The sequence below is a fragment of the Hippocampus bargibanti genome, linkage group LG20, assembly GCF_051943395.1.
Source record: "Hippocampus bargibanti isolate YZ-2025 linkage group LG20, ASM5194339v1, whole genome shotgun sequence".
Classification (NCBI taxonomy): Eukaryota; Metazoa; Chordata; class Actinopteri; order Syngnathiformes; family Syngnathidae; genus Hippocampus; species Hippocampus bargibanti.
The window spans coordinates 7,062,404-7,086,228 of NC_142753.1; the positions used below are offsets into that span (position 1 = coordinate 7,062,404).

Consider the following 23,825-nt stretch of genomic DNA (forward strand, 5'->3'; position numbering starts at 1 on the left):
AACCGGCCACTCCATTCCATCAAGCCATCAACGGCCATCACAAAGGTAAATCAAATGACTTTATTATACAGTACAGTTTATTTATTTAATTATAATACAATAACACATTTATTATACATAAAATATGGTATCTTTTGTGTAGTTTTAAGGCTTAGAAAATAAGAAAGTAGAAAATTATGTTTTATGGGTACCTGGGAACGGATTATTCTCATTTTAATGGTTTCCTATGGGAAATAATTTTTTGGGATACACACTTTTCGCCTTACACATTGTCTGGGAACCGATTAAGTTTGTAAGCCAAGGTATCACTGTAGCTTGAACTAAAGGAGGGGCGGAAGGCAAAGCGCTTGTGGGGGAAGTGAGGAAGGGCAGTGGAATGAAGGTATAAAATAGGATCTCAGGAAAGGAGTTAAGGAAGGAAGGAAGGGATGAAAGAAGGAAGTGAGGAAGGCAAGAAGGATGGAAGAAAGGAAGGAAGATGCTTGACTACATTTAGAAAAGTATGTGCATTGGAACATTGCCAGAGGCGAGAAATGAAAAAAAGTCGAGGAAGAAACATGCCAGAAAAAATGTACACACCAAAAAATGTCCAGTATGTTTGAAAATGTGGTGCTAAAATTCTTTAGCGTGTGACTCGCCATTTTGCACTCCTCGCTGTCGTTGCCGCGGCAACCGTGTCGTGACGTCATCCGTCCCAGCGCGACCCTGCTTGTACGGCTTTGATTGGAGGGAAACCCCGTGGACGAGCGGGAGCTAACGAGCGAGCGAGCGAGCGAGCGAGCGAGCGAACGAACGAACATCAGCTGTGCGGCCCGGGAATCAGGAATCGCAAATTGCGAATCAGGAAACACGACGCTAGCGCCGTTTCAACCACGTCCACAGGTTAGTCGTGGCGGCGGGAGTCCCCGCTCCGGCGGACCGGCGGCGGGCTCGCTTCGGCGTCGACGTCGACGTCGGGCGGGGTCGTGAAAATGCATTCTCGGGCTAGCGAGCTCGGGCTCGCTTGAATGGAGAACCGCGGCGAGGATGCTCGCTCATTGTTCGGTGGGCTAGTGCGATCGGGCCGTAAGGCTCCATGTCCCCCTCCTAATGGCGAGATCTCATTTTATCGAGCCATCTCTAACCAACGACTTAAACCAGCTCCGTCTTTTTTCCGGGATCGTTTTCCAGGAAGCATGGAATGGGTGTGGGTGGGGGGGGGGCGTTCACTAGCGACCATGTAAGCTAGTCTCCCTTTTGAGTTTTAGCTTCCACCGAGGTCACAAATGGCTCCTCAGAAGAACCCCCGTGCCTCCGTTTTCAATGTGTGAATAGGACATTCCATACTCGTCCCGGTGCCTTGGGTGTGTATCGTTAGTCGGTTCCTTGTGTGCAGGTGTGTATGACGCCAAACCTGGTTAGCCGACATTCCACAGAAGGGTGCAGGTGGATGTAACTCACTGACTCGTAGTGCCATTTTGACTCTAAATGTTGCTTTTCTAAGACGGTTCTTCTCTAGTCTCACGCTAAGACGTGGTTGAATCCGATCGTTTCCGTGATTTCGACGCGTTTTTAAAGACCGCAGGGCAGACGCCAGAGGACTTAGTTTTTCCGTCAGGTACATGTTTTTTTACCTGTGCTCTTCCGTCGGCTGCCATTTTGAGGAAAGCGTATCCCCACCGCTGTGCTACTCGGGTCTATTTTCTGTCAGCTAACCAACCTCGAAGCTGTCCTAAATTCATGATAAATCTGATTCAAGCGATCAAACAGACCAGGTTTAAGTGTCATTTCACATTTGCGCTTATTGCCTCAATTTTTTTTCATTCCGCCATTTTTCTGATTCACTTATCCTTGGCTATTCCACCTATGTCCTTTTTTTAGGGTTGGTTGACTTCCTTTTTTTAATTAACTGATTTTGGGCTGGTGACCTCTATGTAACACCCTAAAATTCCACCAAAGCCAAGGATAATAGGAAATAACAGTCGGTGTCAACTTGGAGTGATCCTCAGACACGAGAAGATCCATGTTTGTCTTGGGTTGTGGTCGATGATAGGGTTATAGTTTACCACATCACGTCACTCTTAAAATGAAGCGGGACCATTGAATGACAATCCTAGGTCGGGGTTAAGAGTCAGCTTGTATGTATTGGGAAGTATTTGCAAGGAAGTATCGAGGAGGCTTTTCTCACCGGTTGGTCTCTTGCTGTTAGCATTCTGAAAAATACTCTGGGCCGCCTTGTGGCTGCAATGTTAACTGCGATCGTCTTGCATAGTTTGCAACATTCTTGAAGTGGAACTTTCTCTTTGTCATGGTGTGTGTATGCCACCTTGCTTTCTCTGGGTCTTCACCAATGCACTCGCGACCTTCTTATGTCCCGCTGGCTTCAGGTTCGTCGTCTGCAAACTGCTGATTTAGCATGACAGCAAATCTGTCAGATATCGGGTGCGATAATTCAAAAAGCGATCATCTCAGGGAAGATATTTGGCATTTTATTGCTTGTTTTCATGCCCTGGGGATATTTTTAAGTCAAGAAAGGGGATTTCCTTGACGTCCATTGTGGTTTGGCATCAGCTGCCCCTCCCCCTTCTCCCCGACACTCTCTCCTGTCTCCCTAATCTCTGTCTCCTTTGTGTTCTCCCTGCCACCCCCCTCCTTTTCTTCACCTTTGCCTCCTTTGCCCCCTCCCACGCAGGAGCTATGGCAGACAAGGAGATGCTGGTACAGAAAGCCAAACTGGCAGAGCAGGCCGAGCGCTACGATGACATGGCGGCCGACATGAAGGCGGTGACGGAGAATTTCAAGGAACCGCTGACCAACGAGGAGCGCAACCTGCTGTCCGTCGCCTACAAGAACGTGGTGGGCGCCCGCAGGTCCTCGTGGAGGGTGGTGTCCAGCATGGAGCAGAAGTTGGAGAACAGTGCCAAGGCCAACCTGGCCAAAGAGTACAGGCTGAAGATCGAGAAGGAGCTTAATGACATCTGCGCAGAAGTTCTGGTAAGGTCCTCACACAAGCTGACGGGTTACTCAAGGAACACTGCGCCCCCCCCCAAAAAAAAAAAAAAAGTAAAAGAGATCCGAGTTCATTTTAACTTGCATGATGACGCTAACCACCCAAATGCTCTTTGGTCCCGCAGAATCTGCTCGATAAACACCTGCTTCCCAATGCCAAAGCTAAGGCAGACGCTAAGGCCGACGGTAAACCCGACTCTGAGGCCGACAGTCAGGTCTTCTACCTGAAGATGAAGGGTGACTACTTTCGCTACCAGGCGGAGGTTGCCACTGTAGATGAGAGGGACAGTGAGTACAAATGCTCCAAATGTTGCTATCCTCGTGGGGTCAATAGCGATGCTTTGGGTTTAGCGCTTGCCCCGCATTCTGCCCGACAGAAATCATCCAAAGCTCACAAAAAGCGTACCAGGAGGCCTTGGAAACCAGCTACAGCCACATGACACCCACTCATCCCATCCGCCTGGGCCTGGCGCTCAACTTTTCCGTCTTCTACTACGAGATCGTCAACTCACCCACCCTGGCCTGCGAACTGGCCAAAAAAGTACCCATTTCCTTCTGTTGCCTTGGGCCATGCACGTTTGGCATTTGGGGGTTTTGATGTTGGCTTTTGTGTCAACACGCCAACCGCTTTGCTTTTCCAGGCCTTTGACGACGCCATCGGCGAGCTGGACACGGTCAACTGCGATTCGTACAAAGACAGTACCTTGATCATGCAGCTGCTCCGCGACAATCTGACTGTGAGTCCCTTTCGCAACAATGTTGTGCTCTGCTAGCGTATCGTGGAAAAGATCATTCTGGGCTATATGTGTGGATTTTTATTTAAAGGACAACCGACATCACTTTTTTGTTTCCTAACTGACATCAGAAAAACTTTTATAGCATCTAAAATACCCAAAACACGCAGTATGTTTTTATTCAAATGCAAAACACCAATAAAAATGACTTAGTGTCCCAAAACTACTTCAAAATGACCTCGGAAATGGCGATTTTCAGAAGGTCCCGCCCCCTTGTTCGTGACATCACGCCAGGACATCTTTGCCTTGCTCTAGAATCAAAACATTGGCTTCAGATTCGGAGAATATGCTTTCTTGTTACACATCCAGTTATCAATATGATTCAAATAGTTGTGAAGAGGAAAGCATACATGTTTGCAATCGATTAAATAATTTATTCCGTGCCATCTCGAGGCAACATTGGGGGTAAATGTCTCACCCAAAAATAGGCAGAAGAAAATGGCGACCTCTTGTAGACATGACAGTGTATTGCGTTTCCACAGGCTGATAAATTCCTTCTATGGAGCTTGGACGCCCTCTTCTGGCGTAACACAAGGTTTTCAGACCAATCAAGCGTTGAAAGGACTGCTACAATGTGTCCTTTTTTTTCGGTCAGGGTCGTTCCATCAGTGACGTCACGTACGGACTCGTCACCAACTCAAAAACAAGACTTCCGGAATATTCAGCATGAGTCAATGAGTAAAATATAGCTATATGCGGTGGAATCTTATTAAAATACGCTCTGTAGAAGTCAATTGAAGCCATTTTACAAATTATGGACACAACTTGTCCAGAGACGTCGGTTGTCCTTTAACTTTGCCGACCATTTTGGCAAGAACCAAAGATTTGTATGTGTGTCACACAAAATGGAGGCATTGCGGGATCTTGGCCTCAGGACTTGACTTTCAAACCTGTTTGAAGTGCGAACAGGCTTTATATTTTCTTTGAATGCGACTCCATACGCATGAGGGCCAAGACGTGTCAGGGAGCAGCATCTGTAGACGATTGGTGGTCACCGTATGCCACTGCTCGCTAGCATACCCGTCGATTTATGAGACTTGAGGGAGTGGCTGGGAGCAGTCTTTTGACTGCTTGTCTGGCACACGCCACCACCTTCGACTGTGACTCAGAATCAAAATCATCTTTATTGTATAAGTATGTAGAACACACAAGGAATTTTGCTCCGGTAGAACACGCTGCACTAGTATCATCAAAAAATGGAGGCACTATGCAGTACTATTTGGGTTACTGTTTAGAGAGTTAATGGCAACGGTCGAAGAAGCTGTTTAAATGTCAGCTGGATTTGGTGCGCATGGATCGGTAGCGCCTGCCTGAGGGGAGTAGCTGGAAAAAGGTGGTGGGCAGGTTGCGGAGGGTCCAGTGGGATTTTCCGCACCCATTTCGATTCTTGCAGCGTGCAAATCCTCGAGAGTGGGTAGGGTGGGGTGTTGCCAATTACTCAGCACCAACGTAACCTGTTTTTAATTGTCTTTGTATTTCGTTGCAGCTGTGGATGTCCGACGCCCAGACAGAACCCGAAGAGACGGAGGCACCGGCGGAGGCCAGCAAGAACTGAACTCTTCAAGATGGCGGGATAAAATGAACACCCTTGACCCTCACCCCCCTTTTTTTTAACCCCTCACCAGCCTTTGTTGTCCGCATGGTTGTGCATGTCCTCGCACATGCGCATATGTATGTTTACGCTCTACTCACGGTGTGTAAAGTACAATATGTTCATTCATTGGAAGAACACCTCCGCTGCTTTAAAAAAAAGTTAAATCAAACATTACGCAATGTGTCCAAAAAAATGGTAAATTTTTCTGATAGTTTAGTCCCCTTGTAATTCACTCCCCCCTTATATTAGACCATCATTTGTGGTAGTTAAGATGCCACCGTTGCAGGACAAAAATCAAACCTCAAACTTAATTTTGATACTTTGTTTTGTTTACTTGAACTGTTGTGACACTTGAGTCCACAATAACACCTTGAAACGCGTCTACTGAATCAAAATGGTCAGTTGTCTGATTCTCGTCCAGTTTACATGCTCACGTACACACACACACACACAAATGGAAAAAAATATATATCCAGGTTTCATCTGACAAACTGGTGAATGTTTTTGCGTTTTCCCGTCACCCGGCTGTTGCGTTTCACAGATGGTACATGCATCATGATGGCTCGGTGGGTTCTCGGTGCGCTTCAAGCAGCAGACTTGCTAAGGTTCTTGGTGTGAATGGACTTTTTCTTTATTTGGTCCATTGATGATTGCGTTTTGTTATGCTGACTTGTCTTCAGTTCATGTCCTGCATACTTTGCGTAAAAATGAACAACACAAAAAAGCCTGATACTGTAACTTTGTTTTGCTACTTTTTCTATTCTGTCAGAGCTTTTTTGTCTATTTTATTCCCCCTTTGACCCCAGGAATTGATGAGTTTCTCTTAATATGGTGTGAGAGGTTGGTGTGCTTTGAAACTGCCATTTTTTTTTTTCGCTTAGGATTTAGCCTGAACCAGGTAAAGCATCTGCAGCGTCTTTTTTTCAGAAGTCAAAGGTGATGCCGATTCGTAAAGTAACTTTGTAAGAAGCAGCATTTTTTGGCCCATTTTGTCGACGCAAAAAAGTGCTGGTTTCTTCTAATCATGGTGGGTCAAAAAACGGAAAGAAAATGATGGGGAGGCAGGAATTGAAACATGTTACAGGTGGCACTCTAAGTAGGTTATTTGGTTATGTGCTTTCATGTGAGACCAATAAAACATTAAATCCAATCATGTCGTACTTCACGCGTGTCTTGTATCTTTTGTGTTGGTGTCACCTCCAAATCTCCCCCCCTCCCTTAAGTCTATCCTGAGCAGTCAATGGTAAGTTGGAGTTCACCTCAGATGACTTTTAGAAGCAAACACCCCCTGGAACGAAGGGGACAAAAACAGTTTCAACTTTGCGTGGAATACCTCATCAAGATGTACGCACATGTGATTGCCTTTAAATATAAACATATGTGACATAGTTCTGTTACATTCTTATTCTGCTGACGCTTTCAAAGTTGACTAAAACACGATGACGACACTCAGTACTGTTCTCGACGGGCTGGGCATACGGCGTCAAAACCGTCCGATGGGCTGACCACACCGCCTATTAGACGAAATTGGTAGTTTTGTCTCATATTTGGGACTCGGTGTGTAGCTCAAGTAACTACTTCATGTGGTTGTTTTTTTTTTTACATGTTTCGCTTTGCCTCCCACTTTTGTTTCCTCGGGACGCCATTTTGTGCCACAACATTGTCCTCCGACGGTCAGCTTCCTGCCTCGGGCCTACAATTTGTAAATTAATCTATACAATTTAAACCCTTCATCTGCAGTGTAAGTGTGGGAAAGATTAAGCGATTTTTGCACTCGATGTTTGCGATGCGATGTTTTAATTTTAAAATGGCAACAAAAATTGGGAGGTAATCGAACGTCCTTCCACCGTAAGGGCACGGTGTGTCGCTAAAGTTCAATATAGATCGAAAAAGTCAGAGATTACATTCGGTATGCGAATGTTGCAAATTGGGTCCGTGAGTCCTTTGTGAAATAATTTATTATTACACTCTAAAAAGGGACTCCCCCTAAATGCATCGAGACATTGCCTGGCTCAGGTAAGACTTTGTGATCACAACATACATGTTTAAACACATTAACAGATTATTAAATTCAAGGGCACATTGGTCTATTTCAATATAAAAATTGTGTGTGCATACTTTGTTCAACACCATATTGGTGTAGTGTTAAAACAATAATTGTGCTTACCCATGTACGTCTAAAGACTTGAACTAACACTACAAGCTATTTCAAAACTTTACGTTTTCAAAATGCTTTTTTCTTGACTAATGAACACATTATGGCAAAATAACGACCGCCACCCCATAACGTTCAAGTCAATTTTGGCCTGCGTCCGATATTGCGACCACTGTTAGCAGCCCCTTGGTCCATCAAAAACAGTCTGACCGCTACCCCCAAAGTCATTTAGTGATGTGACATTTCTTCCCCACCTGGTCTAATCTCCTTCTTTCCCAACCAACCTCCTGTGCCCCACTTTCCCTTCCAGGTGAGTGTTTGTTCCCACTCATCCAGAGCCTGCACCAAGACCTGGCGGGGAAGACCACAGGCATGTTACTGAATATCGACAACTCTGAGCTGCTCCACATGCTGGAGTCGCCTGAGTCGCTCACGTCCAAGGTGACCAAGCGAGAATCAGTTCAAAGGGGGTCAGACGAGGGTCCGAACCACCCGAGGGCGTCAACGGCTTGTTGGTCCTTGCAGGTGGACGAGGCCGTGGCCGCCCTTCAGGCCCATCAGGCCAAGGAGTCGTCCCAGAAGACTTACTGACTCGTCAAACCCAAGGTAAGGCCTTCTTCAAGATGACCTATTTAGGTGTTGAAGGAGCTAGTGTGGAAAGGCTTTATTTTTATTTTTTTTTTTTTTTGGGGGGGGGGGGGGTATGAGAAATGTTTTGATTTTTGAGGTCATGCCCAAATTTTTTTTTTTTTTTTTTTTTTTGTTTGGGTGCCGATAAAATGCTAGCCATTTGCACAAGGGGGCATCATTTCCCCTTTTTCCATCTTCGCGCTTTGTTCCAGCTTCAGCTGTTGTTCAAGCGCTATATAAACCAATATGTATATATTACATTGCATTTTGTGCAGCTGCCCCAATTTCAAGCTCAGATAACTCCAGACCCATATCATTTGGGAATCAACTCTTTTTTTCTGATGAAAAAAGAGAGTAAGGTTTCTTACGCTGCATTAAATATGTATGTCATCCTAAAAGTCAATATTCTGTGGGTGCTGGAATTCAAGTAACAATGACAAAAACCCTGGCACTGGAGTGGACACATTTTTTTGCACATCGTTCACCAGTAAATGGGCTAGAAAAAAACTGACGGGCAAACACAAGTGACCATTAATGCCAAATTACTAATTAGGCATTAATGGTCACTGTACTTGACTGTTCTTCTGGTCTGCATCCTGCCTGCTTGGACGGATCTTCTAGTTGCTTTTAGGGACGCCACGTAAAACCTACAGTGGCAACAAAAAACACAATTCACACCACCCGTTTTCATTCACATGTCTCACAACAAGATATTATCACATATCGGATACATTTTATACACTATTGAAATTGTGTAACTTTCCAAGGAATAAAAAAATTACTTGCCATGTAAATAGCGAGTTAGCCGATTTTTCTTACATGACTTGAAGGCAGCATTGGAACCTATCTAATTTTAAGGACAACCGACGCCCCAGACAAGTTGTGTCCATAATTTGTAAGATCACTTCAGGAACGACCCTGACCAAGGAAGCGACACACAATGCATTTTGGGTACTTTGTTTGGTCTGAAAACATTGTGTTGATGGCGAAATTAGAAGGAAAACACATAAATAATGCGATGGTGAATCGTTGGGTGTTGCACCAAGACTACTATTTGATACTAGTTGACACAAATTCCCAGCAGACAAATCAGCCCATTTCCAACGGAGCTTGTGCGCCATCTTGTGCATTTTCTGGGACCTACATTGGGGTCCAGACGCCTCAAAATGCTCCAGAAGGACTTCTTTAATCGATTCCAAGCATTTATGCTTTCCTCTTCAGAACTACATATTACATACTGTATTTGAATCATTTTCATAACTGGATGAGTAACAAGAAAGCATCTTCTCCGAATCTGAAGCCATTGTTTTGATTCTAGAGCAAGGCAAGACGTCCTGGCGTGACGTCACGAACAGGGGGGCGGGACCTTCTCAAACTGAAACTTTCTGAGGTCATTTTGAAGTAGTTTTGGGACACTTTAAGTCAGGGGTGTCAAAGTCATTTTTTGCTGCGGGCCACATTGTAGTTATGGTTTCCTCTCGAGGGCCGTTATGAATTTGGGAAACCCATTACAATGTTTAAATCCCTTCAAATATTACATGTAGAGCACACAGCAAATTAATGAATAACTCGTTTTCAAATCTGAAGTCAAGAATAATGACTTTTATTGTGTTTGACATCCAAAAATATGACATTTTGGCTCAGATTTTAGCAATCATCATGGAATTTAACAAGTTTGATTTGCTTTCGCGGGCCGAAAAAAATTATGTGGCGGGCCGGATTTGGCCCGCGGGCCTTGACTTTGACACCTGTGCTTTAAGTCATTTATTGGCGTATTTCATTTGACTAAAAATATCAGACTGCGTAATGTTGAGCAGATTCTTTACTTACAGACAGTGTAGGTTTTCAAATACCTGACATGTTTCGGCGACTACTACTACTACTGCGTGTTTTGGGTATTTTAGATGCTATAAAACGTTTTTCTGATGTCAGTTAGGAAACAAAAAAAATGGTGTCGGTTTTCCTTTAATTGGATAACAGAAATTGATTTTTTTTTTCTATGAATGAGTTTTTGAAATATTTGTCTTCATTTGAACCATTTGAGCTTTGATCAGTCAGCCATTTTTTCCTCTATGTGCTTATTGACAAAACGTTTTCAAACTGTGGGGCGTCTTATTTGAATTGGTGACGTGTTGAGATGAGCAAGCAGCCCGCTTGCGCTCCCCGTCTCCCGCCAATATTTATTTTGTTTTAATCGAGCGTCCTTTTGTAAACATGGCCCCAAAAATGGATGCAATCAACACCATGTATGTTTTTTATTGGGAGCAATAAGAGGCTCTTATTTCAAGGACACATTTTGCCTTTTTTCTCCAAGAGGGCAAAGCACCCGTTCACCCCCCCACACACACAGCCCCCCCATGTGTTTTTGAAGCCAAAAATGTACATGTAGTGTACTGTTTGACAGATGAAAAAACTCCTCTATTGCTGGGAGACTTGCCCCCCCCCCCCTCCCACTTGACACTATGACGCCGCGTTCAATGACACGGCAAGAAAAAGGGCCCACGCGGCTGTCATTGAAGCTTTTATTGCACTTCTTTCATTTTTTTCTTTCTATTTAGGGGTTGTGGGGTCCCCCAAGAAAGACGTCCGGAATCCAGAATGGAAAGTGAGCCCATGATGGTGGGAAGTTTTAGTTGGTCAGGTCCTTGGCCTGCATGGTCACCTGCTTGAGGATGGCCTCCATCTGCTCCTGGAACTTCTGCACCATGGGCTGCATCTGCTCCTGGAAGTTGGTGGTCATGGGCCCCAGCTGCTCCTGCATGCTGACGGCAGCCGCCTTCATCTGCTCCTGGACTTGGGTCATCATGGGCTCAAACTGGGCCTTCTGTTGCTCCAGGAAGGTCCTGCGACACACACGCGCAAAACATCAGCGCATGCCGCTTCCGAGGGACCCCTCCCACCAACCTCCCGCCCGCCTTTCACTCGTACTCACTGAGCCTGGCTGCCCAGCTCCTGAGTGTTGATCAACTTGCTCAGCTCTTCCGTCATTTTGTTCTTGATCTCCTCGAATTTCTGGATGATCACGTCCATCTCGCTGGCGTCGGCGGCGAGGCTCCCTGCACGAGTCGGCGTATTTTAGCGGGTGCCTTTTTTTTCATGATTTTATTTATTTCTTTGCTCCGTCAAAAGATGCTAGCTAGCATTGTTAGGGTGAAACTTACCTTGAGCCAGCGCGATAACAACAAAGGCGGCGAGGATGACTTTCATGGTTGCAGATTAGATGAGACCTGGGAATAAACAAATTGGTTTTTTTGTGAAGGGGGGGCGGTCAAATTGACATTCATTCCATCATGCCGCAATTTGTGTCGGCCTTTTCACACAAACACCCCCCCCCCCACTACAAAATAAACCATCGGAATCATAGTGTGAAAATACTTGCCGACCAACAAGCAAAATGAAGCGCACCTGAAGCACAGGAAGATCTGGTCCGGTTGATGGTGGCTCCTCGCCGGCTTGGCACCCGTTCTTATAGGCCTTCGGTATGAGAGGGGAGGTGGCTTTGGGTTGCGGCGCGTTGCTCCTGATTGCCATTGGTCGACAGGATGGATGTCCAAATGCCATTGGAGGCTTTTGCAATGCGGTGCTGACAAAAACATCATTGACCCTTGTTGCTGCAAGTGCCACTTGGTCAAAGTGAGCCAAAGTCCAACTGTGTGTTGATGTGTGCGCACACGTGGGAGGGTTTGGAAATTGCCTTATCGTGCTGAGTGAACCAAATTCGATGACTTGTCGGTGGACGATGACACAGAGGCCAGTACGTTTTGTCCTGCCACATCAGCTTGCCAACAAACACTTGGCATCATTTCCTTAGCGCTGGTTTTTTTTTTTATTATTATTATTATTATTTGGGTGGGTGGGGGTCCATTTTGTCAGCTGTGAGGGTTTGAGTGAAATCTTTTTTGAAAAGTCAGATTGGTACACAGTGGTTTTTACAATTTGTTTTAAAAAGTCATTCTTCTCTTAAAGGACGACCGACGCCTCCCGGACAAGTCGTGTCCATAATTTGTAAAATCACTTTAAATGACGTCTACTGAGCGTATTTTACAAAGATTCCACCGCATATAGCTATATTTTACATTTTAAGAATCGCGCTGAATATTCAGGAAGCGTTGTTTTTGAGTTGGTGACGAGTCCGTACGTGACGTCACTCAAAGAACGCCCCTGACCCAGAAAGTGACACAATGCATTTTGGGTACTTTGTTTGGTCTGAAAACTTTGTGTTGATCCGCGTTGATGGCGAAATTAGAAGGAAAACACAAATAACGCGATGGTGAATCGTGTGTTGCACCAAGACTACTATTTGATTCTAGTTGACACAAATCCCAGCAGACAAATCAGCCCATTTCCAACGGAGCTTGGGCGCCATCTTGTGCATTATTCTGGGACGGTACATTGGAGTCCTGACGACTCGAATTGATACGGAAGGACTTCTTTAATCGATTGCAAACATTGATGCTTTCCTCTTCAGAACTATTTGGATTGGATTGGATTTGCCATTATTAGTCTCGCAGTGGATACATTTACATTTCACATTTGAATCATATTCATAACTGGATGAGTAACAAGAAAGCATCTTCACTGACTCTGAAGCCATTGTTTTGATTCTAGAGCAGGGTGAAGACGTCCTGGTGTGATGTGTACAAACACGGGGGCGGGACCTTCTGAAACTGCAGCTCCGAGGTCATTTTGAAGTAGTTTTGGGACACTTTAACTCATTTTTATTGGTGTTTTGCATTTGACTAAAAATATCAGCCTGTGTGTTTTGGGTATTTTAGATACTATAAAACGTTTTTCTGATGTCAGTTAGGAAACAAAAAATGGTGTCGGTTGTCCTTTAAGTGCTCTATATAATCTTTTCATTCTGATGCGGCATGATATGAAATCGCTCAGACAAGACGAGGATGTGGACGTAAACCTTCCACCTTTGCTTGCCAGGTGTCTCTTTACTTTCTTATCTTTACGACTCCTCGTGAAAAAAAATAATTCATATACTGATTGCACTCGTGCGAGTGGCCTTTGCTATTTTTTTCCACAAGCAGACCACATGTGCTCATAAACAAAACCTCTGGCGAAAAGGAAAAAAAGTTTAATCAAAGCCAGATGTTGAGAATTGTGGGAATGCGCCACATTTTTTTGAGGAGAGACACCAGGAGGTGGGAGGGCGGGGGTTTCAGTGTGTCCGCCAACTAGCCTGGGTACTTTTTTATTGTCTTCAAATTCTGGACAATAATATGATTGTGGACACAGAATCGTGTGATGTTCTATGCCATAAATTTGATTAATTGATCAAGGATTTTATTTGCTCCGATGAATTGGACTCATCTATTCCCAGTTCATTGCAATGATGAGCCATTTTACAGTCATGGTTCTGAAAGGCTTTCTGGGTCTTGTGGAATCGGGAAGATCGGCCTAACCAAATTCCATATTGTGAGACAGAATTTCAAAAACAGGCAAAATGGAGGATGTCATGGAATCTGACATGTGCATCCACATCATCGCTATCGGAATGTGGATCTCTTGAAAACAATGTTCCATCTTTCCTCCTCTGGCTTCCTACCAGACCACAAAGAATGAACACTTAAAGACATGGGGCGGTGGGGGTTATGCAGGAGGCCATGTCCCATTTCCTGCTGCTTTTTCCATCATAAAGTTAGTCGTCTGTGGGTCTCTGAGGTTAACCGCCATTCTCGTCATTTTCCATTGTCACGTTGTGACAGTCGCTGAAATGAAAACATGATGCATTGTGTCGAGTTGTGGTGAGGGTGTCACATTTGTAGGCCAGACTGGAACGAACAAGGGTGGGCTCAGATTTCTGGTCCTAATATTTCCGACTTTCCAATGCTACCTTCATGTCATGTAAGAAAAATCGGCTAACTCGTAATTTACATGGCAAGTAAATGTTTTATTCCTTGGAAAGTTACACAATTTCAATAGTAGTGTATAAAATGTATCCGATATGTGATAGTGCTGGCTTGTTGTGAGACATGTGAATGAAAACGGGTGGTGTGAATTGTTTTTTGTTGCCGCTGTAGGTTTTACGTGGCGTCCCTAAACGCAACAAGAAGATCCGTCCAAGCAGGCAGGATGCAGACCAGAAGAACAGTCAAGTACAGTTCGGGTTTCCTGGAGGACAAAGCCCAGTTAAATCCCGTTTAATCTCCCCATCCCCCCCTTAACCACAACTGAACGTCTTGTCGCTCGGTACCGACTTCACCCAGACCCGATTTGACCCTCGCGTTTGGACTATGGAATCTCACGTTCTCCCGGTCCACATCCGACCTCAGCGGCTCCAGCCGGGGATCGGATTCGGTTCGGGGCCAAGCGGCAATGGAACGCTCCGCTCCACCTCGTCGTCTCTCCGGCCGGGAGTGACGGTGCCCATCCCTCCGCTGTTGCCGTCGCCGCCGTCGCTGGCCGCCTGCTCGGGGCCTCCGCCGCCCCCGCCGCCGCTCCAGCTCCACTGCCTATACGGAGGAGGTGGCCTGGGTCTCCCCGCCGCTGGACACGCTAACCCCGGGAACCCGGGGGTGTTGAAGGAGGCGGTGGAGGCGGTGGTCCGCAGTTTCGCCAAACATACGCAAGGCTATGGGCGAGGTAAGCACTTAAATATACTTTTTAAAACACTTTATTTGGCCTCTAAACACGAAAGCTACATTCAGAATATACTGTACTTGAATAGTGCTTTGAAAACACAGTTATCCGTGATAATATTGACTGTACTTAAAAATTCATCACAAGTGGAAGAATAACCCCTTAACGTGTAATATGCTCTACTTGAAAAGTAAAATAAAACATAAAAGACTAAAACGACGTGTATTCTCACGTTTGGTTGCATTTCGTCTGTCAGTATTTAATTCGGTGATACTGTCGCATACCGCTAGAGGGAGTCCGCGTACCAATTAGTCTTTCATCATAGCGTAGAACAAAAACCTCATTTTCATTATTATGTCAGGCTGACGTAAACTTTACTTTTATTTTGGTCCATTTTCCCTTATCTATGTTATTCCCAATTCAAATCTGAAACAACGTTTGTGCCATGACCAAGCAAATTTTGGTCATATGCCAAAATGCATCGCTTTCACCATGTCAGTGAAATAAACTAAATAATAATAGAATTACTTCTTACAACATTTTTTTCCTTTATGCTCTATAAAATGCACTTTGCTTTTGAGCTTCATTCTAATTTTGCGCAGTTCAATTCTGTTTCCAAATCAGTGTAACACGTGTTGTAATTCATTATCAGATTACCTGTTTAAGATTAACCAGGGATTACACTAAAGTCAATAATCTTCTATAATCACTTTGAACAACACACAACTGTGATTTCATCACAAAAAGATAGTTACAATTTCATGAATATTCTCATATTATTATCATGTTTTCGCGTTTCTAGAATGACCTGATTATAATAACGGGGATATTTTTCATTATTATAGCATGAGTCAAGTCCAATATTCCGTTGTTTTCCTCGAGCACATTTCTGAGGTACCTGTCGTTGAATTCCACGGCTGAAAAATTCCCCAAAGTTCCACTCCTTTGTTTTTCAGTTTCATTTCAGATCCTAAACCTTCTTTTCAAATTTACCGTGACTTTGAGCCTCTACTCACAATGTTTCTCCTCGCCGCTGTGTCGTTATCGATCGTAGTGAACGTGGTGGAGGCCTTACAGGAATTCTGGCAGATGAAGCTGAGCCGTGGCGCTGACCTGCGCAACGGGGCGCTCGTGGTGTACGAGATGGTGGCGGCCAGCTGCCCGCCGTACGTCTGCTACGTGAGCCTCCCGGGGGGCAGCTGCTTCGGAAGTTTCCAGGTCACCAAACCTTTGCTTAAAGGACAACCGACACCATTTTTTGTTTCCTAACTGACACCAGAAAAACGTTTTATAGCATCTAAAATACACACAGGCTGATTTTTTTTGTCAAATGCAAAACACCAATAAAAATGACTTAAAGTGTCCCAAAACTACTTTAAAATGACCTCGGAGATGGCGAGTTTCAGAAGGTCCCCCCCCCTTGTTCGTGACGTCACGCCAGGACGTCTTGCCTTGCTCTAGAATCAAAACAATGGCTTCAGATTCAGAGAAGATGCTTTCTTGTTACTCATCCAGTTATGAATATCATTCAAATAGTTCTGAAGAGGAAAGCATACATGTTTGCAATCGATTAAAGAAGTCCTCCCGCATCAATTCGAGCCGTCAGGGCTCCAATGTAGCGTCCCAGAAAATGCACAAGATGGCGCCCAAGCTTCGTTGGAAATGGGCTGATTGATTGTCTGCTGGGAATTTGTGTCAACTAGTATCAAATAGTAGTCTTGGTGCAACACACAAGGATTCACCATCGCATTATTTATGTGTTTTCCTTCTAATTTCGCCATCAACACGAAGTTTTCAGATCAAACAAAGTACCCAAAATGCATTGTGTGTCGCTTTCTCAGTCAAAGGCGTTCCAGATGTGACGTCACATCAGGAATCGTCATCAACTCAAAAACAAGACTTCCTGAATATTCAGCGCGGGTCTTAAAACGTAAAATATAACTATATGCTATGGAATCTTTGTAAAATAGTAGAAGTCATTTGAAGTGATTTTACAAATTATGGACACAACTTGTCCGGAGGCGTCGGTTGTCCTTTAACTCTCGTCTTTCCGAAATCAAACGTGCCTTGACAACTTTTATTCATGTATTTATTTATTCATTCCAGTTCTGCCCCACCAAGGCGGAGGCCCGACGCAGCGCCGCCAAGATCGCCCTGATGAACTCTGTTTTTAACGAGCATCCGTCGCGACGCATCACCAACGACTTCATCGAGAAAAGCGTTGGCGAGGCTTTGGCTTCCTTCAATGTAAGTCGGCGGGCGCTGAAGCCAAAACGGTGGACACGTTCGCCATTGTTTTTCCGTTGTTTTTCCGACAGGGAAACAGAGAGGAGGTCGACAACCCCAACACAGGAATCGGGGCCTTCCGCTTCATGCTGGAATCCAACAAAGGCAAATCCATGCTGGAATTTCAGGTATGTCACTGAGCGACGGCGACTCGGAGGTGGGACCTTGCGGCTTTTCATCTGGCAAAAAAACATCTGCGTGTGTGTGTGTGTTGACCATCCAGGAGCTGATGACCGTCTTCCAGCTCCTCCACTGGAACGGAAGCCTGAAAGCCATGAGGGAGCGCCAGTGTTCCCGTCAGGTAGCAAAGTTGTGACGTGAAAATGAAAATGATGGAGAATAAGAAGTTATCATATTTAAAAGTGTCATGCTGTTATATGCTTAGTCAACATGTGTGACTCCAATACCCAATTGAAGCACAGACAACCTGGGGTCAATCTGAGGTCAACAGACACAGAAAGTTAAAAACTGTCATCTTCATCTAGGAGATCTGGCCTTGGACAGAATTTAGGACTTGGGAAACTCCTTTATCACAGGAGCAATTTACGACTTGAAACTCCTTCACAGGAAGAGCTCATTAGCCAGGTTACAAATTTATCCGTTCATTGAAAAGATAATGTTTCATTCCTTATAGCCGTTCGTGCTTAGAACTCAAGAAGTGTGGTATTCTAATAAAAAAAAATATGTTTTACTAATGTATCACTTTAATTTGCATATACTCTCAATAAATAGCTTGGCAGAGGGCTGCAGAATTCAGACGTGTGTCATGAATGGCTACGTCTCCTGCCGGCAGTAAAAGACAATCTTTCTGGGTTCGAGTCTTCGTCCACAGTGTCCGATCAAACATCTCTGACAGAAACCATTTCCAGTAGATCATCTTAACTCATTCGCTGCCATTCACGAACTTATTTGGAAATTGAAAATATGACGTAAAGTTTTGTTTTTTCTTGTTTGGATGCCCATAAAGCGCTGGCCATGGCCTCTGGCAATGCCTTCCACAAAGTGGCAGTATTTGCCTTCCCAATTTGACTGGCAATGACAAAAACCATGGCACTTGAGTAGACACGTTTTTGCACATCGTCTGCCAGTCAATGAGTTAAAAGGAAGTCACGTCGTTTTTTTTGAGTGCGTGTGTGTGTGTGTTTTTTTTGTCATGGCAAAAATGTTTAACCGAATTGAATTTGAAATGTGCTCGGTATCACAGGAAGTGCTGGCCCACTACTCGCACCGGGCGCTGGACGACGACATGCGCACGCAAATGGCGGCCGACTGGGTGAACCGTGAGCAGAGCGTTGCCACCACCGTCTCCCAGGAGCTAGCGGCCACCGAGCGCCAGCTTGAGGAGGCGCGTCTGGCCGGCCGCGAGTTGCGTTTCTACAAGGAGAAGAAGGACATCCTGATGTTAGCCGTGGGCCAACTGAGCGCCGCCAACGCTGCCACGCTACCCTCGCACTAAAAGAATCCTCGGGTGACACCGACTGAGGATTCTTACCAAACGGCATTCAACAAGACGCGAGTCGTAGCTTGTTACCTTTTGATGCCTGACGGCGTTTGTTTTTGGTTCTGCCTCATATAGCCTGATGGACATTTTTGGGGAGATGTCTCTTGCAAGGGAAAGCATTTGTCTGCAAGTTACTGTGCGCCATTGTTTTGTCTTATTTCGGTCGCTCTGACAGCAGCTGAGGTGTAGCGACGCTTAGTTGGGACTCGGAATAATGTACGTGTTCACCCCATTGTGAAGGATGCCTGTGGTACGACTGTGATCAATTCATTCGGAAATAAGTACGTCGTCACAATCCCTTGTTTGTTTATTTTTAATCCCTTTACAAAAGGTACGGGTGACATTTACACTGCACAAAGTTTTGAAACGATTTACCTGACGATTTTTTTGTATGTTGCAAAAACCTGGCATTTGTAAAGGGTTGTGTAGACTTCTGCATCTTTTGCCTTTGGTGCTTGATGTTTCTGTGATGTCTTTTAACCGAACAGTATTGGTAATTTTGTAAAGGATTTCTCAAGGTCATCATTGTGTGTATTTTCTATTCCTGTTTTTGTATTCACTGTTTACACATTTAGTAGATTTATATATAATAAAATGCACAATGATCCATGTTTACACACTTGATGTTTCATTTTCTTTTAATGTCATGTTATTTTGTTCAATGCATCTATTTTTTTTAATATGATAAGATATTTTTATGGTACAAAATCTAGAGATTGATATACAGTCCTGTATTAAAAGAAGTAAGGCTGAAAATGACAACAAACTAATAAACACTATGTTTATTTACATTTGGTGCAACCCAGCTAACATGTTTCAAAATGGGAAGCTCTGTGTATATCAATGACTTACCCAAATGGTTCATAAGTACTATCGATAATTAAATAGGAGTCAATATTATTGAAATATTGAGAATACGTCTGTGTAAACTGTAATTTAAATTGAGAACGTCAGATTTTTTTAATGACATACTTCCCCGAACGTAGGCGGAAGAGGAGGAGTCATCTTCAAGCGGCTGCCCACCGTTGTTCATTCAACATGGCAGCGGGACCAATTTCCGAACGAAATCAAGGTATTGAGGCGCGCTTTTATCGTCTTTCTCCGATTTAAAAGTATTTATTTCGAGCCGTGTCTTCTTTTCATCTCTTGTTGTTCATTGTGCGACTCTCATCTGTTTGCTCTTAATTCTTTTGCGACCGTACGAAGGCTATTCAGCATGTGCCGTAGTCCCCAGCCCCGCTTTCCGCTAATTATTCAATTTTAATCGATGCGCCGTCGGATAAAACTTCACACGGTGGTACTCGTAGAGGTGTCAGGATTTAAAATTGTGTTGGAAACTCGTTTTGGCCGTAATTAAAGTGACATACGCGCTCAATGAAGTGGTTAGCTCAGCTAGCCAGTTAGCTAACAATGATACTTCCGAATGAAGTACGGCGAATGAAAAGGAACACATTTGTACTTGCGTTAATTTTATAAACAACCAAGTAAAATTTTGTGCGTTTTACCGCCAAAAAAATTATAGTCGTCTTTAAGTATACTCGTTGTATTGTATGAATTTTCACGTGACTTGTATTTTATCATGTTAATAATAATAATAATACATATCATTTCTAAGCGCCTTTCAAAACTCTCAAGGTCACTTTACATTTACAGGATCATTTTTGTCTGTGGGTGAGCAGCGGCAGCCACATGCGTCAGCGTTCACTCAACCCGGAATAACTCAAATAGATAAAAAGTTAGCTAGCTAGCTAATAGATAACTAATAGATAGCTAGCTAGATAGCTTATAGATAATAATAATCCATTTCATTTCTAAGCGCCTTTCAAAACTCTCAAGGTCACTTTACAGTCACCGGTCAATCTTTTTCTGTGGGTGAGCAGCGGCAGCCACATGCGCCAGGGTTCACTCAACCCGGAAGCTAGCTAGCTTATAACTAGTTAATATCTAGCTAGCAAGACAGATAGTGACTAGATAGCTAGCTAGATAACCAGCTAATTAGTCAGATCGCAAAGAGATAGCTAGCTAGCCAGTGAGTTGGTTAGATAGCTAATAGACAGGACATAGCTAGCTAGATAGTTAGATAGCTAATAGACAGCAAATAGCTAGCTAGCTATATAGCCAGCTAGTTAGTTAGATAGCTAAATTGTAGGTGATCATCATTTTAGAAAAAAAAAACTTTAGTTAGATTATAGATAGCAAATATGTACAGTAGCCAGCTAGCTAGCTAATAGATAGCTAGCTAGGTTGCCAGCGAGATTCCTACCGAGATAGCCAGCGAGATAGCTCAAGTGATCAACATAATGTAAGAAAGCAACCTGGCTTATCATACAGCCGTCACGCAAGCAAACCCGGCATCATGTTTTGCGTGTTGAAGTCTTAATTATTGAAGGCTTATAATGTTTTTTTTTGTTTTCTTGAATTTTATAGATGCCACAGTGTACGTGGGCGGCTTGGATGAGAAAGTGTCGGAGCCATTATTATGGGAGCTTTTCCTGCAGGCCGGCCCAGTCGTCAACACGCACATGCCCAAAGACAGAGTGACGGGTCAACATCAGGGTGAGTGCCGAGATTGGAGGCAAATGTTTTGTTGCATTGAGGAAGCCCTCCATCTTTACAATCCGAGTTGATTGTATTTGTGTCGTCGTCCCACCGAAGGATACGGCTTTGTGGAGTTCCTGTGTGAAGAAGACGCCGACTACGCCATCAAAATCATGAACATGATCAAACTGTACGGCAAGCCCATCCGTGTCAATAAAGCATCGGCGCACAACAAGAACCTGGACGTGGGCGCCAATATCTTCATCGGCAACCTGGACTCTGAGATCGACGAGAAGCTCCTGTACGACACCTTCAGCGCCTTTGGGGTCATCCTGCAGACGCCCAAAATCATGCGGGACCCCGACACGGGCAACTCCAAAGGCTACGCCTTCATCAACTTTGCCAGCTTCGACGCGTCCGACGCCGCCATCGAGGCCATGAACGGCCAGTACCTGTGCAACCGGCCCATCACCGTGTCTTACGCCTTCAAGAAGGACTCCAAAGGCGAGCGTCACGGCTCGGCCGCCGAGCGGCTGCTGGCCGCCCAGAATCCGCTGTCGCAGGCCGACCGGCCCCACCAGCTGTTCGCCGACGCGCCTCCCCCGCAGGCCGTGGCCCCGCCCGTGCTGACCTCCATGGGGCACGCCGGCATGGGCATGCCGGGCGGAATGCCGCCGCCCGGCGTCTTCCCCCACATGCCGCCACCCGGGGCCCTGCAGGCTATGTCGCACGGCATGGCCATGCATCACAACCACCAGGCGCAGGCGGGCGGGCATCTTCCCGGGCCGCCTCCCTTCCCGCCCGGCTCCATCCACGGAGGTGAGCGCCACCGCGCGATCGTCTCTTTTTGTCTCTCTGACCCTTTTGACTGTCCGACGGATTTCTTTTCCATGACCTTTTGAGCCTGTCCGTTGGCTTCCCTCAGGTTTGCCTCAGATGCCCATGCCCCCTCCGGCGCCTCCCGGCATGGTGCCGCCGCCTCCTGCTCCCCCGGGCTCCAGTCAAGCTCGCGCGCCGCTACCTCCGGGCATGCCCCCGCCCCCACCCATGGGCATGCCGCCCAGAGCACCCTACGGACCCCCCATGGGTACGTCAAAAAAAAAAGCTTCCTTACCACGTCATCTTTGTTTTCACACGTTTTTTTGCCTTGCCGCCTCCCTTCAGGTCACCCCGTGCCACCTGGTATGAGAGGACCGCCGCCCCCTCCCATGCCTCCGCCGGGCTACGGCGCCGCCCCCCCTCGCCCTCCTCCCTTTGGCTTCCAGAGAGCACCCCCCATGCCGCCCAGACCTCCGGGCGCGCCGCCTCGGGTTGCTTTACGAGCGCCCATGCCCTAGTACTCCCCACATCTTTTTTTTTGGGAGGAGGGTGTCATCTCCTTTTTCTCTCCCTCTATTTTTTTAAAGAAAACAAACCATGTGAAGTTTTGATTATTTTGATAGCTTTGTATTTTATGGGCTCACTATAACAGGTGAAAGAAAGAAAGATGGCTGTTGAAGAAAACCTTTAGTACTTGGGATATTTATTTCTTTGATAGTAGTCAAGTAGCCAACACAACAAGTACTTTTGATTCATAACATTTCGACCAAACCAATGATGAATTGTTTTAGAGAATGACACTTTTGGTCAAAAAAAAGTCGCCTTATATTTGAGTACAGTGATACCTCGGTTTACGAACCCCTTGGCTTACAAACCTTTCGCTTTACGAACGTTAAATTTTTGAAAATTTTTACCATGGCATACGAACTATTTTTCGGGATACACACGGAGCTGCTACAATGAGTGATGTGTCATTCGCGAACGAGCCCGTTCTGACTAGAAAATGGCAGCCGGTTTGTTTTGGTCCTCTTATTCCCCGCCCACAGTCTCTGTTAAAGCCACGTGATTGGTCAAGAATGCAGCAGGTGGGGGTTTACAGACAGAGAAAGTGAAGCCATTCTCCAAAAAAAGACAATGTCCGCAGACATTTTTTTTGTCCTCTATTCCCCGCCCCCAGTCTTCGGTTAAAGCCACGCGATTGGTCAAGAACGCAGCAGTGAGCGGGAGTTAAACATTAACGAGACAGGCAGACGACAGAGAGAGAGAGTGACAAAATGGATCGAAGACAGTGAAATTTGGACTTGTTTCAACTTTGATAGTTCAAAGGCAGAGTGTAGACTGCAAGGTTAAAATATCCGCAAACAACCCGCAGAGAAAGCACCTATAAGGGATCATTGCTCAAGATGGTGAAAGAAGAAAGTTACGTTCCTCATCAAGTGTTTCATGCGAATGAAACCGGCCACACCATTCCATCAAGCATCAACGACCATCACAAAGGTAAATAAAATGACTTTATTATATAGTACATTTTATTTTTTTAATTACAGTACCATGGCACATTTATTATACGTAAAATAAGGTATATTTTGTGTAGTTTTAAGGCTCCGAAAATTAGAAAGTAGAAAATTGTTTTATGCGGACCTGGGAACGGATTATTCTCAATTTTAATGGTTTCCTATGGGAAATTAATTTTTGGGATGCACACTGTCTGGGAACCAATTAAGTTCGTAAGCCATGGTATCACTGTACTTTTATTTAGGATACATTTGTAATACAGTTACATAAAACCATAACTCCCCTGTGCTTTTCGTCCATTTAAAAAATACTCAAGTCCAGATGACAGTTTCAGTTAAATATGCTGCTATGAAACTAAAAACGAAGGATGAGTTGAAAAGGTAATCCCAATGATAAATCATTCAATATCAGCTC

General features: G+C 44.9%; 4 protein-coding genes and 1 long non-coding RNA gene across 7 annotated transcripts; 4 read left to right on the plus strand and 1 right to left on the minus strand.

Annotated features, from left to right (window-relative positions):
- The first annotated feature begins 719 nt into the window (after positions 1-719).
- LOC148882898 (14-3-3 protein zeta-like) lies at positions 720-6,536 on the plus strand. 3 transcript variants are annotated; one of them, XM_089023144.1, is made up of 6 exons: positions 720-882; positions 2,672-2,973; positions 3,114-3,276; positions 3,366-3,529; positions 3,630-3,725; positions 5,269-6,536. In XM_089023144.1, exons 2-6 carry the CDS (start codon positions 2,677-2,679, stop codon positions 5,335-5,337), a joined length of 789 nt encoding a protein of 262 aa, XP_088879270.1. In that variant the 5' UTR covers positions 720-882; positions 2,672-2,676; the 3' UTR covers positions 5,338-6,536. The 3 variants fall into 3 exon arrangements, with proteins under 3 accessions (XP_088879270.1, XP_088879272.1, XP_088879271.1); XM_089023146.1 differs by lacking the exon at positions 720-882 and adding an exon at positions 1,353-1,375; XM_089023145.1 differs by lacking the exon at positions 720-882 and adding an exon at positions 1,438-1,597.
- Positions 6,537-7,028: 492 nt separating this feature from the next.
- LOC148882899 (uncharacterized) lies at positions 7,029-8,138 on the plus strand. Its single transcript, XR_016118613.1, has 3 exons — positions 7,029-7,117; positions 7,842-7,972; positions 8,057-8,138. It is a non-coding gene; the product is annotated as an uncharacterized LOC148882899 (long non-coding RNA).
- A 2,531-nt stretch (positions 8,139-10,669) lies between these two features.
- LOC148882900 (type-4 ice-structuring protein-like) lies at positions 10,670-11,650 on the minus strand. The gene is made up of 4 exons (XM_089023868.1): positions 11,567-11,650; positions 11,323-11,388; positions 11,094-11,217; positions 10,670-11,004 (listed from the first exon to the last, which is right to left on the minus strand). The coding sequence occupies exons 2-4, from the start codon at positions 11,366-11,368 to the stop codon at positions 10,791-10,793; spliced, it is 384 nt and encodes a 127-aa protein (XP_088879994.1). The 5' UTR covers positions 11,369-11,388; positions 11,567-11,650; the 3' UTR covers positions 10,670-10,790.
- A 2,608-nt stretch (positions 11,651-14,258) lies between these two features.
- lix1l (limb and CNS expressed 1 like) lies at positions 14,259-19,154 on the plus strand. Its single transcript, XM_089023263.1, has 6 exons — positions 14,259-14,755; positions 15,807-15,970; positions 16,859-16,999; positions 17,071-17,166; positions 17,262-17,339; positions 18,243-19,154. Exons 1-6 carry the CDS (start codon positions 14,407-14,409, stop codon positions 18,492-18,494), a joined length of 1,080 nt encoding a protein of 359 aa, XP_088879389.1. The 5' UTR covers positions 14,259-14,406; the 3' UTR covers positions 18,495-19,154.
- Positions 19,155-19,545: 391 nt separating this feature from the next.
- On the plus strand, positions 19,546-22,562 carry sf3b4 (splicing factor 3b, subunit 4). The gene is made up of 5 exons (XM_089023262.1): positions 19,546-19,611; positions 20,967-21,095; positions 21,195-21,896; positions 22,003-22,164; positions 22,242-22,562. The coding sequence occupies exons 1-5, from the start codon at positions 19,578-19,580 to the stop codon at positions 22,412-22,414; spliced, it is 1,200 nt and encodes a 399-aa protein (XP_088879388.1). The 5' UTR covers positions 19,546-19,577; the 3' UTR covers positions 22,415-22,562.
- The last annotated feature ends 1,263 nt before the right edge of the window (positions 22,563-23,825 follow it).